Below are 14,327 nucleotides of genomic sequence, written 5' to 3' on the forward strand. Positions count from 1 at the left end.
AGTGTGACTACTTTTTACAAAATTTGTTTGTTTGTTAATAATGTACTTTAGTTTACAGCAAAAAATATTGTCTTCAATAATCATTTATCACATATTAATAATAAATTAATAGATAATTATAACATTTCCAATATATTTGATTTTATTAACAAAATATTGTTATAATTAAATTATTAAAAAAACTATAATTTTGGATAAACACGATTCAAGTCATTAGAAGATTTGCCCAATTGTTTGGGCATTTTCTTGTTAGTGGTGTCTTCCAGTTCTTTATCTTTATAATAATGAGGAGCGACTTCCAGAAGCCATTGAGACTCAATTTCAATACTTTGTCGCATATATTCTTTAGTTGTTAAGACTAATTCATGATAGAGAACCCAACGAGGCTTCTCTTCGAAAAGTGATGAATTGGGATGAATGAGGACAGTCTGCTGACCCTTTACTGTCTTATACTGTCCACCGGTTTTAGATAGTCTGGCCGTATGATAGAAATATCCGGCTGTTAGAGCTTTCCTGATAGCAATGTGGTCACCATTGCTAGACTTGACTTCAATCTCAACTCTTTCTATGAGACCCTCCAACTGGTCCCTTACATCTCTTGCCCGACACATAGATCTGTATTGAATGAAGTTTTCGAGACACCACTGTCGAGAATAACCGGATTCAACCCATTGGTTATAGACGTTAACGAGCATCAGATGATCGCCACCTAATTGAAAAAAATTCTTCCTCGCAGTGTCCGCGTGAATGGCCTTATCTTTAGGTCGATAAAAGACAGACGCGTTCACACTCAACATCGCACAGATGGTCACAATCTCTTCACTACAGTTATACTTTTCAGATGCAAGCAATGTCTTAGACATCATAGGATCAACTGGAAATTCAGCCATTCTTCTTCCAAGACGAGTTAGTTCACCCAAATGATTGAGTGCTCCCAAAGCGTACAACTGTTCTAAAGCTAATACAAGTGTTTCGTGTGGCGGCGGATCCAAGAAATCAAAATGTAAAATATCATTAATACCCAAACTTTTGAGTGATAGGACAACATTTCCCAAATGAACTCTTTGAATCTCAGGAATGGTATTTTCTTCGAGTTCGTGCTGATACGCCCACGCAGTAAAAAGTCTGAAACACTTTCCAGCAGCCACTCGACCGGATCGACCGGCTCTTTGATTTGCACTGGCTTTTGAAATGGGAACAACTGTTAATGATTCCATTCCTGTTCTCGGATTAAAACTATTTTGTTTACAATATCCCGGGTCTATGACAAATAAAATGTTATCTATTGTTAGTGATGTCTCTGCAATATTTGTGGCTAAGACTACTTTCCGGGAATTAGGTGGTGTCGGTTCAAACACCTGTGCCTGCATATCGGTCGGTAAATTTGAATAAATCGGTCGAATTAATAGTTCACGTATTTTCGACCCTAATTTTCGAGTTCTTTCTGTTAAAATTTCTTGTGTTTGTTCAATCTCTTCTTGTCCCGGAAGAAACACTAAGACATCACCTAACGATTGAGTCACGTGTATCTGTAGAATAGTCACAACACAAGCTTCAATATAATCAGCTTCGGGTGCTTTTGTGTAATAGATATCAACAGGAAATCTACGGCCGGGTATACGAAAAACTGGCGCGTCGTCGAAGAATTCGCTAAATTTTTGTGCGTCAAGTGTTGCCGAAGATATTAATAGTTTGAGATCAGGTCTGAATCGTGCAATATCTTTGACGAGTCCGAACAAGACATCCGTATGTAATGTCCTTTCGTGTGCTTCGTCTACTATTATAACCGAATAGGTGGCTAAATCAGGTTCAGACAGAAATTCGCGTAAAAGCATACCATCCGTCATATATTTAAGAACAGTTCTTTCACTCGTACAGTCTTCAAATCTAATACTATATCCGACTTCATTACCTAATTTGACACCCATTTCTTCAGCCACTCTTGCAGCCACACTCATGGCAGCCACTCGTCGAGGTTGAGTACATCCAACTTTTTTGTTGTCTTTACAATATCCGTATTCATGTAAATATTGAGGAATTTGAGTCGTCTTTCCAGATCCAGTCTCACCTTCAATGATAAGCACCTGATGTTCTTTGATAGCTTCAATTAGTTCCTCTTTAAATGGATATATTGGAAGTGAACGTCTCGTTTCATCGATAGTTTGTCTCTTTATCTTTTTCTCATCTTTAACTTCTTCGTCTTCTTCTTCAAAATTTTTGCCTTCAATGGTAAGCGACTGAACGAATTCAATTTCTGCGTCCACAACCAATTCGTACTCCTTTTTGGACTTTGATTTGGCGTCTTTGGCACCAAACCGAAGTCTAGCGCTTCCGAGTCTCTCTTCTTCCCATTTTCTTTGTTCAGCATTTGGTGCCTTTTCTGTGTCATCAACTTCAACGTATTGCTGTTGTTTGTCTTCAGTGGGAATGTGATATCTCTGTGCATTTTGTTGATCCCTAGCCCTGTCATGATCTCTGGCCAAATTCAACACTTTCTTGTGGTATTCGAACTGTGCTTTCTCTCGTTCAGACAGATCAACACCTTTGAAAAGAAACTCTTCGTCAGCAATGTCTCCCTCAAGAAGTGCCAGTTTATCTTCCTTTCGTTTCTCCAAATACTGTCTTCGCGACTCAACTCTCAATTTAGGAACAATTTTCTTGCGGTCTTCGGCTTCGAGTTTGAGTCGTTTGACCGCTTCTTCGTACGATTTCTTATCATTTTTAACGGCAATATTTCTCGTCTTATTCTTGTCTTTCAATTTAAGTCTTTGTGAGAATTCGTCCCTTTCTTTCAAATCTTTAGTCCTTTCTTCGTCTTCGTCCGAATCCATCGCTTATTATTGAAATTAATATATAATTACTATTAATATACTCTTTATTATCAATATTTATAAAACTATTTTTCAATGTTTTTTCGATTTAAATACAAATATAAATAATATATAAATTAATGATAAAATAGACGTAATTTATGAATACTATATGTATTGTTGTATTATATGTTGTATAATATACTGTAGTATTTGCAGTGCATTTCAATTATATTAATATTGATTTCAATTGATTACTAAACAAACAATTGATTATATTTTGACAATAATTAATAGGACTTAAAGACAGTGATAATGAATGACAAGAGTGATGACAACGGCATTAATTTGCGGTCATTGAAACAGATTGACCGCAACATCGATGAGATCATATCACTGTGTGGTCAGTGCGCTGTCTATAAGTTTAGTAAAGACAACGCCGAGTGGGAGCGCAAAGAGATCGAGGGATCGATGTTTATTGTCCACCGATTACCACCCGATGAGTATAGCTTTGTGGTCATCAATCGGCTCAACACTACTAATATGTTGCAAACAATTGACCGCAACTTTGATATTAACATCACTTTACCGTATCTTCTCTATAAAAACACATTGAATGAGATCTTCTGTATTTGGTTTTACGATGAAAACGATTGCAAGAAATTCAGTCAACAGCTCAACAATATTATCAACAAATTGTCGAATGAGAGCAACAGCTCAACACAATTGAATGATATCTTCAAGAAGTTATGTCCAGTGACTACTATGGCCACAGTTGATAATAATGGCGACGAGTCTCATAAATTAGCGTCAAATGGTGGCCATAATGGTCAGCGAAGTCAAACACAAGTATCAACACACGTATCAACACAAATAGTCAATCAGACACCGACAGCAAAGATCAACAAAATGAGTCTTCGAGTCCACGATTTGTTTCAAACGGCCGGTCAGACAATGCCTGTCATTCCAACCGAAGCTTTCGTACAAAACCCGGAAGATCTTGACGACGACGTCATAACACCAGCGATGTTAACCAATCAGAGCTCAAAAACTAACGCTAAAGAAATTGGAGTTCAAAGTTCAACGGTTCTAAATCAACCACAAACTATGGCCCTCAATGTTAACACTTCTTACAATCAAAATTTTTTGCCACAATTGATGGTTAATAAAGACAAAGTGCCGCCATCAGGGGTCCTCTCTATGGAACAGTTGAAGCAAACTTTAGTTTATTTACTTCAAAATGACGCCGACTTTTTGCATTCAATACATACGGCTTATGTAAATGGGGTTCAGAAATAAAATCACATTTTTGTGTCAAATTATCAATGATATCACTTATATAGGTATACATTGTATTAATTCGTAACCAACATTCAAACATGAAAAATAAAAATCACTCATTTATATTATATATATAACTCTGTCATTAATTTAATGAAATATTTTTCAATATTATGTACCGTAATATAAATACTGTAAATTGGACTTTTAACGCATCAGTGGTAAAATAAATTTATTAGAGATGATTATACCGTACAGTATATAATTGAATTAATTTAACATTATTTTGCTCACAATTATGTTGATTTACTAATAAATTTGTTGGTAAATATATGAAATTGTTTTTGTATCCATTAATTGCATGTTATTAAATAGTTTACGGGACTCTAAATTACTGTAGATATTAATAAATAAATATTTTAAAGAAATTAATATTTATTAATAATAATAATAAAAATTAAAATAGTACATAATCGTGTTAATCATCGATATCAGTTAAGTTTGAGAAACAACTATTTATATTTAATATTGTAATGAATATAATATTGAATAAGACTTTGATTTTAAGATATTTTGGGCGCCGACCGATAGATATCATGGATTATTAGGAATTGCGAGTTTTGAATAAATTTAATGAATAAAAATTTTATATAAAAACAAACACAGAAATAGTAACTAATTAAAAATAAGTCAAATGATATCAATTATATAGTGAATGATTGCGATTATTAGATAATTAGACGAATTAACCAGAAATACTATACGCCATATATAACATGTTTTCTGAGGAGTCCTCGGGAGACATACTATGATTGGGCGCCAACACTGAAAATCCAATAAAACTAAATAAACGAATCAATGAATCTAACAAATAAATTAATAAATAAATTAGTAAAGTATTAAATGAAGAGATGGTTAAGTGGGACTCACTTCTGTCACTTCTGTTTTTATCGAAATAAACAGTCACTCTTTGACAGGTAAGCTCTTCTTCGGCCAATTCTAGTAAACTAATGAATGCTTCCTTAGAGTTATCCAATGATATTCCGTTAGGAATTTGAATCAATAGATTTTCTTTCCAAATGATTGCTTTCCATTCAACGTCGTGTCCCTCCAGAAGCCGGATGTTTAATGTCAGTCTAATAGCACTTTGTCGCGACTGTTTAGTCAGTTCTTCAATGGTCGGCGGAGCCCTATATTTGCCCAAAATGTTGCTCTCAGACAATGATATCGATGAAACACGATTTACATCTATAAGTTGACTTTGGGGGACATCAGGAGCACCACTGAGGCCCCGAACCCAAGGAAATACAGTAATGACGAAGGGGTCCAATATTACTGAAATTTACAATATTTAACATTATTTTAAAACCAATTATTTAGTCACAAAATATTTTTTAAATCTATTTATAATATTTTATTTATAACAAAATTACATTATATTTATGCTAACAAACCAAAAGTCATAAATACTATATTAATCAATTATATTTAGTTTGTTTGCATTTTTCATTGATATTCTAATATTAATCATTAAAATAATTGATAAAAATTATAAAATTATAAAAATATGCTAATGATCTAAATTATAAAATCATTAATAATCCAATCAATATATATATACAATATATATATATATATATATATATATATAATGTATAATTACATAATTACTCGAATATACGCTACTATCTGTCATATAGTAATGTTTGTTTCCAATATACTATACTATATATATATACCACTTAAATATCATAAAAATATAACATATTATATCAAATACTTTAATTCAAGGTTAGACATAATATCGATTGAATAAATTTTGAAATCGTCGGACAAATAATAGTATAAAAATAGTAAAAATAATAAAATAATTTTTAAAAAATGCTAATATAAGTAAATTGAATTAAAGCCAATTTTTTAAAAATCCAGTAATAAGTGTATATAAGATTTGCGCAAATCATGTCATATGAGAGATTAAATGATATACATATACCGTACAGTATATATTTATTTGAAGGTTTTTCAATGTTACACATTTGTTACTAATTTTATTTAACTATATTTACGCTTTTGTATTAAATGTTTATTAAATTTACTGTAAATTATGTCTTTGTTTTGAAGTCTGATATATCTTAAGACAAAGTACTTGAAATGAGTAAACACTTAAATAACATTTGTTATAAATTTAGCAATTAATAGACTAAACATTAATCCAATATATCTGTAGTTAACAAATAGGAGTTTAATTTAATATTATTTGATATGACTAAACCAGTATTTTATTACTAAATTTAATCAATTGATCAATTTCAAGTATTTGTTATATAATTTCAGTATAATTACTAACACTTATTTATATAGTTTTTCTTATATTATCAATATTTTCTGATAAAATTTTTAAAACTGATTTCTATTAATGATAAAAATTAATGCGTTTTCACAAATATTAGGAAAAACTAAATAGCTTTAAATTTTAACTATAAGCAACATATTGATTAAATGCATTTATATTAAATTTAAAAAGTTTAATTAACTTGAAATAATGCTATATCTTATTATAGTCTACCAATTGATTAAACAATAATATGATAAATTTGATTAAAATAAAATAATTATTTGTGATAATAATAACGATTCATAAGAAATGGGAAGTAATATAAAGGAAAGACTTGAAACATATCTATAAATGCTATAAATATGTATTATTTTTGCTATATATTCAACAATCGATATTAAAGTGCTATCAATGATGGCATTGACTACTAGTCAGTCCATCCAAATACTAACCTACTGTTCAAATGCTTTAATCCATAACTAATATGCGATCAATAGGTATATCTCTTTACAAACTCATATATTTTAATTATTATTATTTAATTATTAATAAACACTAACTAAAATATGCACATTTCTTATATACTGTATTTATAAAATTAAGTTTAAAAAGTAGTTAAATATTTAATAAAATATTTGTAATTTTGAAAATAAATTTTACTTATTAAAAACAAGAGTAATGATCTTTAAAATATAAATAAATTATAAATAATCGTAAACAACATTTTTGTGCCTATAATTGATGCAAAAGTATAGACTTATCAATATTTGTTAAACAAATTGCTTTAATTAAAATGAAAAGCATATACAGTACTAAACTTTATTTATTTCAAGTATTGATTAGTGATATCTTATTATTGATATAAAAATGTTTATTTGACGAATCGTATAGTATATGATATTTAGTAATAATTAATATGTTTATTGAATGGCATATATAGTTAAAAAGTACTTTATATGAAATGAATAGCAAATATGCATAACATGTATAACCAGTTCAACCACTCATTCAAACAATTTGTGGGTTTTTTCCATTCAATTAACACTATTTGCCATTTGATACTATATTTTCATTAAATTACATAAACTATTGTTTTTAATTCAATTATTAAATAAAACTTTATAGCATATCATAGATTATAATCATTGAAATATATGATAAACTAATTAATTAATGCAATTAATAGCATAAATCAAATAATAGATTATGAATAATAAATAATAAAATTAATGTTTTAAAAAATAGCATTTGATTAGTAAAAACAAATATTTTTGTCAACCATTTTGTGTATGCAATCAATGCTATGGATATTGTTGTCAATAATCATATGATTGTATTGTAAAACCAATTTAAGACATACCTGAGCTCTGATGGGTTGTTAGTCATAATTGATGGCATTGTATTGAATTTAGTGTTAATTGATTGACAATTTAAGTTACAATTAATATCACGACTCATACCGAAAATATCAGAAATATTATTATAAGTTATCTCTTGAGTGGTCTTAACATAACTGAAGCCAAGTCTGTGTCGTTCATCACTTGATATACCAGTGCTATGACTGTGACGTCAGTACTAACTCACTCGCATTCAACACAACTTTAGTACAGAATATTCCGATATTTCTATTATATGTATAGTTTTGAAAACATTCAAACAGAGGGAAGTTTCTTATAAATTTCCCACTAAAACAAACATATTTTTGTTTTTATCAAAGTTTAATCAATGAATTTAACAAAAGTTTTATATTAATCAACAATTTGTAAATATTAATCAAATGAAACTTATTTATCATTAGCTTAAATATTACTGTTTTATTGTTATTATCTGTTAATTAAATCTAATCTAATTTGTTCTATAAGTTTCAATATTTGAAAAAAAATTTGCATAAACTTTATGGAAAATTGGATTTATTAAATATAGGAATTATATTAATTTGGAAAAATAATTAAAGGAATGAAAATATTAAACAATAATTATATGATAGTAACACACCTTTGATTTAACTAATTATGTATTATATCTTATATTTAATAACTAATTATTTTATTACTTTATCAGTTAAACTGTATTTTGCAATAATTATTGTCAAATAATTAATAGTATGTTTTATTGTTGAAAACAATAACTTAATTAGGTATCGGACAAAAATTTATACATTTTTAAACAACATTGGAATTCACAATAATTAAGTTGTTTGTATTAATAAAATATTTATGCATTAAATTGCTATTATATTGACAGTCATTATTTAATATTTTTTTAATTTGTAAACTTAAGAAATTTATATTTTGTTTTATAGTAAATAATATAATATAAAAATACTGTTAACTTAATTACATCATTGTTTGTTTTATGACTATTTGTATTAAAATTTATATAACATTTTATATTTTATGCAATATTCTAATAATGTAAAAGTAAGTAATCACTAATCAGTTCCATTATTTTATAATAATTATAATCTATTGAAAAATAATGCACTGATTAGTGATTACTTACTTTTTACATTATTAGAATATTGCATAATAAATTAGTTGAGAATATTAAAATTAGCATTAACAAACTAACTTTTGACTGTAATTTTAGACAGACAGAGACAGACAGACATATTCGAACTTCTTCGAGGAATTTGTGAAATTTTGATTTTAGTTAAATATAATACAAATACAAACATTATTTACATAAATTTATATTGACTACAATCACATGTATTATATTAATAATAATGTATGTAATGAATAGGACTTGTTAGTAACTAAGTCACAATTTTAACTAATAAGTGCATTATTTTGTAAAATATAGATTTATTACTAAAAAATTGTTTTTTAATATAAATGACATCATATTTTTTATTTACTTTTTACTAAGTTTTTATGACAGTTTAACTCACTTTAACTTGAATTTAAAATTAATTTGAAACCAAACATAAAAGTACAGAAATATGAGAAAACTTTTAATCTTTTTATTGATACTAATTAAACTACAATGAGTTTAAAGTTGTGGTAATTTATTATATGGTGATATATTTCATTATTTAGTGCAACTATTCTAAAATATAGTACACTAAATATTTTAATAATTTCAAATGAAACATAAAAATTGAGAAAAACTAATATTATTTTTTTTCATTTTAATTTATAATTCTTTAATATAAACGATATAAATATATCCAAATTCTTTATATGCAATTTTTTTGTTTAATATACTGTATTTACTGTATATGTATATAACATATTAAAGACAATTTTTAAAATATTAATATAAAAACAAAACAATGTCTTTGACACCGATTTTAGAATTTTTTGAGTGGTTGTCTACCGGATAGCGGATCCAATAGATTTGATATTAATTTTATAATCTTAACGATTAGTGGTTACTAAAGTCAATGAGTGATTGGGTTAGAAATCTTAGGGATTCTGTAAAATATTGTCATTTATTACAAGAATGTTCAGACTTTTTGTGATCATTACATAGATTTCATGACCACCGATGATGAACATCCATATGAAAACAATACGTTTAGATTTATTTCTTTTTTAATTAAATAATAAATGTAATAAATTATTTAGTTTTAATTACAATATTTGTGACTAACATTCAGATGATATAAAATGTGATCAGAATACCAGTGATTTTGTTATTATTAACCATTAAATTCAATAAAACAAACTTATTTGCAACATATCTGGCGCATAGTGTAATCAAAATTATCACATTCTTTTAAATTTTAATATTATTAAAAATATATTCATAAAATAAACTCAAATAAAATATCCAAATATATAATTAGCCAAAAATTAATTAATACTAAATGTTAATTAAATAAATCTGTATTTAAAATGCAATAAGTTGTATACAAAGAGATTGAACGTATAGTCAGTCGTACAGTATATATAAAATAATGCATTACAGAGAAGAGACTTTTAGTGAGATTTTAATTAATCAAATGTTTATTAAATATTAAACAAAATAATCATATTTTATATTTTTATCATAATATCAATATTCAAAAATATTATTAGTATTATAACAATAGCCGCAATGATTTGTATGATTAATATAGAAAACTACAAACTTATATATAAAACATTTATTAGTTGAACCAATCCTTTGAATTTGAAAACATTAATAAAAGAGATGCAGTTTTGCGCAAATTCACCAAATAATGGATCAATAAATTAGAGGTTATGGCAAAAGGTTTCGACAAAATTTATACACAAAAGTGTTTATTGTTTTAAACAATTGCTACAATATAGTAGTTATAGAGTTAGTATTATTATTAGTATTATTATTAGTATTATTATTGTAAATTTATAAAACATATCGTATATAAAATGTCACAATTAAGTCAAAAGACTTTGACTTTTAAGATACTTATATTAGGCGACAGTAATGTTGGCAAGACTTGTATTGTTCATCGATTTTGTGACGAAAATTTCATCGACGGATATATTTCAACAATTGGTATTATTTAAACATTTTTATTATAATATAATTTTATATCCATTTATATTTTGTAGATATATACAAATATTTTCGGTAATACAAAAATTTTATGTATATTATTTATGTTTGAATTACAGGTATTGATTTTAAGCAAAAACTTATCAATTTAGATGATATTCCTATAAAATTACAAATTTGGTATTAATTTAAATACTTTATACAAAAGAATACAAATAATAATAATAATAATAAATTAATTTTTGAGGGATTCTGCCGGTCAGGAAAGGTTCCGTACTCTCACCACTGCCTACTATAGAGGAGCTATGGTTTGACATTTATAATTGAAATTATAAACTACATTAACATAATTATTAAAAACAAATTTGTTGTTTAAAAATAAAGGGAATTATATTGATGTATGACGTGACTAATATAGACTCTTTCAAACACATTCCCTATTGGTTTCATAACATTGAAGAGGTATTTATTTTTTTAATATTTTAACCATCTGTTAGAGTTTGCTCTTAGTTTTTATCAATTGTATCGTATAGTATATTGCATTGTATCGTATATATCAAGTATATTAAGTTAAGTAATATAAATGTATATAAATAAGCATTTTATAAATAATATACTATATATGGCTTTTAAGTTTAATAAATTATGTACAGTATTATGATATTATTTGTAAATATAATAAAAATAAAATATAATAATATTTTTAGTAGTTTTAAAAAACTTACAGAATATAACATTAATATTAATACATTATTTTAAATAATGGATAACATATTATCAAAAGTAAATTTTATTGAAACAAACTATTGGTTTCAATGACTAGAATGCATCACCAGATGTGGTGAAGATATTGGTGGCCAACAAGTCTGACGCACAGCAACTGCGAGTCGTTGACCACGAATCAGGTCTTCAATTGGCTCAACAATATTCGGTGCCATTCTTTGAATGCAGTTGTAAGTCAAACATCAATATTCACCAAATATTTCACGACATCACTCAACTGATTCATAAACAATATGAACAACAGGTTAGACTAATTATAAAATCAATTTTTTTTTTAAATTTATGTCTTCATTCTTATAGTCAGAAAAATTTGATTATTTCGGTCAACACTTTGAAAATACAATAAATAATAAAATGTTGGAAAATAATTACGAAAATTGGACTAAAAGTCGTTGTAATAGTTGTCAAACAAATTGATTTATATTAATATATCAAATAAATAAACAAATTAATAGAAATATTTATTAAATCAATTGTTAATTATCTAATAAATGCCATTTAATTCCAATAAATGGCAACAAATTGGCGAACAATGCTTATGACTATTAGCCCGGAGGCCATCCAAGTTGTCGTCCGCCGATGACATGCAGATGTAAGTGATAAACAGATTGACAACCATTGGGACCATTGTTGACGACAACTCTATATCCATCCTGTAATCCCTGTTGTTTGGCCACAACTGTCGCCACAAACATCAAATGTCCTAATATCTGATCCATAATAAAACAATTGTTCCAATTATTAACTATTAATAGGTATTTAAATATCCCAGTTATAAATGAATACCTCTTTGTCTTCCTCCTGAGCGGCAGATAAACCAGTAATGGGTTTGCGAGGAATCACCAGAAAGTGTGTCGGAGCTGTTCATTAAAAGACAATACATTTTTGTCAGTTATTTATATAACATGTGTTTTCATAGCAATTGATTTACCCGTCGGTGACACGTCATTGAAGGCCACACACTGTCACACAAAATATTTGGCAAATTTTTACAAATCATTTAATATAATAAATGACCACAAAATCAATGGCAATCAATATCAATGAAATCAAAGAAAATACAATTATTTATTAATAAATTAGTGAACAACACGTCTTAGTTATGATATATGTCTTGATTGGTCACTAAAATGATATCAAAGTCAATACGAGTCAAACCTTGTTGTCTTCATAGATGAAATTAGTTGGTATCTCTTTCCTTAAGATTTTTCCAAATATTGTGTCACCGGATGGATGTGCTGTCTGTGCTTTAGTCACTTCGTCAGCCATAGTGTTGTGTTTGTTGTGAAGACTGTGCTGTTTGTCGTCTTTTATGAGATTACCGGTTGTGCTGTGAATGTGATGTTTGGTCTGAAAACTGACACCAAAGAAACGATTATGTCTTGTGATGTCACACAAGAAGGTATGAATGTATTGTTTGTTCACCAATTGATCACAGATTGTTACCACAAATCTATTTAAAGCCATTTTGCCATTAAATATGTTTGTCATTGAAATGTTATTTGACTTTCAATTTATTTGATGAACAGATCTCAAGGCTTTTGAGAGACGTCTGACGGAAGTGATAGCATGTCTGGAGCCACAGACCCGCAAATGGAGAATCTTATTAGTGGTCATCTCTTTAGCCACACTTATAGGTGGTATTCAGTGGGTGTCGGATCCAATCACATCTCAAGTGTCATTCATTGAATCTCTTGTGAATCATTTGTTTTTTACGACGAGTTGCATACTATTGACAACTTTATTCATATTTGGTGTCCACCGAAAAGTGGTTACCCCGCAGGTCATCGTATCGCGAGTCAGATCTGTTTTGCACGACTTTAACATGTCATGTGATGACTGCGGAAGACTTATACTTAAGGCTCATTCACAGTCTTCTCGATCGTCATCAATGGCCAGACATTAATTGCCATTCATTTGGCCACAAATCACAAGTGTCTTACAATATATAATCAAGTTTTAGGTATCTTTCAAATGAATAGTAAATATCTTAATATTTTATTTTATTTTTATATTTAAAATACATTTAGCTTTAAAACTAAATAAGTTTTAAATCTAATAAATATGTGTTAATTAAATTTAATAGTTTAATAAATAATAAGTCTCTGAAATGTGATATTTGTTGCAAAATTAGGCACAAAATTAATTACATTATAAAGTAGTAATTGTTAAGACATTTACAAAATATAAATTAAACTTCAGTCTTACATTATATTAAATTTGATGAATAAAATCTCAAATCATTAACAATTTGTTTGTATTATTTGATTAACAGTTAATATATTAATTTATGTATATATTTATTTATATTTTATACCTCTTTATATGTGTATATTTCGGCCAATTTTCCGGTTAGTATTATACATATATATAATACAATATTTGAAAGTTTTGAATAATTAGAAAACTAAGTCTTAAATTTTGAAAATTGTGCCGAAATATCAACAATAATCTCAATAAAATCCTACAATAATTGTAATTATTATTAATAACATTATATTAAAAATCTAAAACTGCATTTATTTATACCTAACTATCATTACTAAAATTTGTATACTTAGTTTTTGTTATTTCATAAATTTAACTAATGATAAATATATTAAATTACCGGTAATTAATTGTTCATAAAAATCAATTAAATGTTGGAATGA

At 27.5% G+C, this 14,327-nt stretch overlaps 6 protein-coding genes across 6 annotated transcripts; 3 read left to right on the plus strand and 3 right to left on the minus strand.

Moving 5' to 3' along the window:
* Positions 1 to 182: 182 nt before the first annotated feature.
* LOC128960279 (pre-mRNA-splicing factor ATP-dependent RNA helicase DHX16-like) lies at positions 183 to 2,845 on the minus strand. The gene has a single exon (XM_054306352.1). It carries the CDS (start codon positions 2,829 to 2,831, stop codon positions 183 to 185), a length of 2,649 nt encoding a protein of 882 aa, XP_054162327.1. The 5' UTR covers positions 2,832 to 2,845.
* Positions 2,846 to 3,003: 158 nt separating this feature from the next.
* LOC128959537 (mRNA-decapping enzyme 1A-like) lies at positions 3,004 to 4,230 on the plus strand. Its single transcript, XM_054305513.1, has one exon. It carries the CDS (start codon positions 3,126 to 3,128, stop codon positions 4,107 to 4,109), a length of 984 nt encoding a protein of 327 aa, XP_054161488.1. The 5' UTR covers positions 3,004 to 3,125; the 3' UTR covers positions 4,110 to 4,230.
* Positions 4,231 to 4,514: 284 nt separating this feature from the next.
* LOC128959535 (ornithine decarboxylase antizyme 1-like) lies at positions 4,515 to 5,807 on the minus strand. Its single transcript, XM_054305511.1, has 3 exons — positions 5,763 to 5,807; positions 5,022 to 5,426; positions 4,515 to 4,955 (listed from the first exon to the last, which is right to left on the minus strand). The coding sequence occupies exons 1-3, from the start codon at positions 5,785 to 5,787 to the stop codon at positions 4,837 to 4,839; spliced, it is 549 nt and encodes a 182-aa protein (XP_054161486.1). The 5' UTR covers positions 5,788 to 5,807; the 3' UTR covers positions 4,515 to 4,836.
* Positions 5,808 to 10,763: 4,956 nt separating this feature from the next.
* LOC128960425 (uncharacterized) lies at positions 10,764 to 12,107 on the plus strand. Its single transcript, XM_054306499.1, has 6 exons — positions 10,764 to 10,893; positions 11,013 to 11,073; positions 11,141 to 11,201; positions 11,278 to 11,355; positions 11,717 to 11,920; positions 11,977 to 12,107. Exons 1-6 carry the CDS (start codon positions 10,764 to 10,766, stop codon positions 12,091 to 12,093), a joined length of 651 nt encoding a protein of 216 aa, XP_054162474.1. The 3' UTR covers positions 12,094 to 12,107.
* Positions 12,108 to 12,150: 43 nt separating this feature from the next.
* On the minus strand, positions 12,151 to 12,951 carry LOC128960427 (adenosine 5'-monophosphoramidase HINT1-like). Its single transcript, XM_054306501.1, has 4 exons — positions 12,835 to 12,951; positions 12,608 to 12,638; positions 12,463 to 12,536; positions 12,151 to 12,386 (listed from the first exon to the last, which is right to left on the minus strand). The coding sequence occupies exons 1-4, from the start codon at positions 12,943 to 12,945 to the stop codon at positions 12,222 to 12,224; spliced, it is 381 nt and encodes a 126-aa protein (XP_054162476.1). The 5' UTR covers positions 12,946 to 12,951; the 3' UTR covers positions 12,151 to 12,221.
* A 66-nt stretch (positions 12,952 to 13,017) lies between these two features.
* On the plus strand, positions 13,018 to 13,641 carry LOC128960426 (nuclear envelope phosphatase-regulatory subunit 1-like). Its single transcript, XM_054306500.1, has 2 exons — positions 13,018 to 13,078; positions 13,206 to 13,641. The coding sequence occupies exons 1-2, from the start codon at positions 13,018 to 13,020 to the stop codon at positions 13,580 to 13,582; spliced, it is 438 nt and encodes a 145-aa protein (XP_054162475.1). The 3' UTR covers positions 13,583 to 13,641.
* The last annotated feature ends 686 nt before the right edge of the window (positions 13,642 to 14,327 follow it).

Source organism: Oppia nitens, unplaced genomic scaffold, assembly GCF_028296485.1.
Source record: "Oppia nitens isolate AA-2021 unplaced genomic scaffold, nextdenovo-longstitch-racon4-pilon3 scaffold4_pilon_pilon_pilon, whole genome shotgun sequence".
In the NCBI taxonomy this organism is placed as follows: Eukaryota; Metazoa; Arthropoda; class Arachnida; order Sarcoptiformes; family Oppiidae; genus Oppia; species Oppia nitens.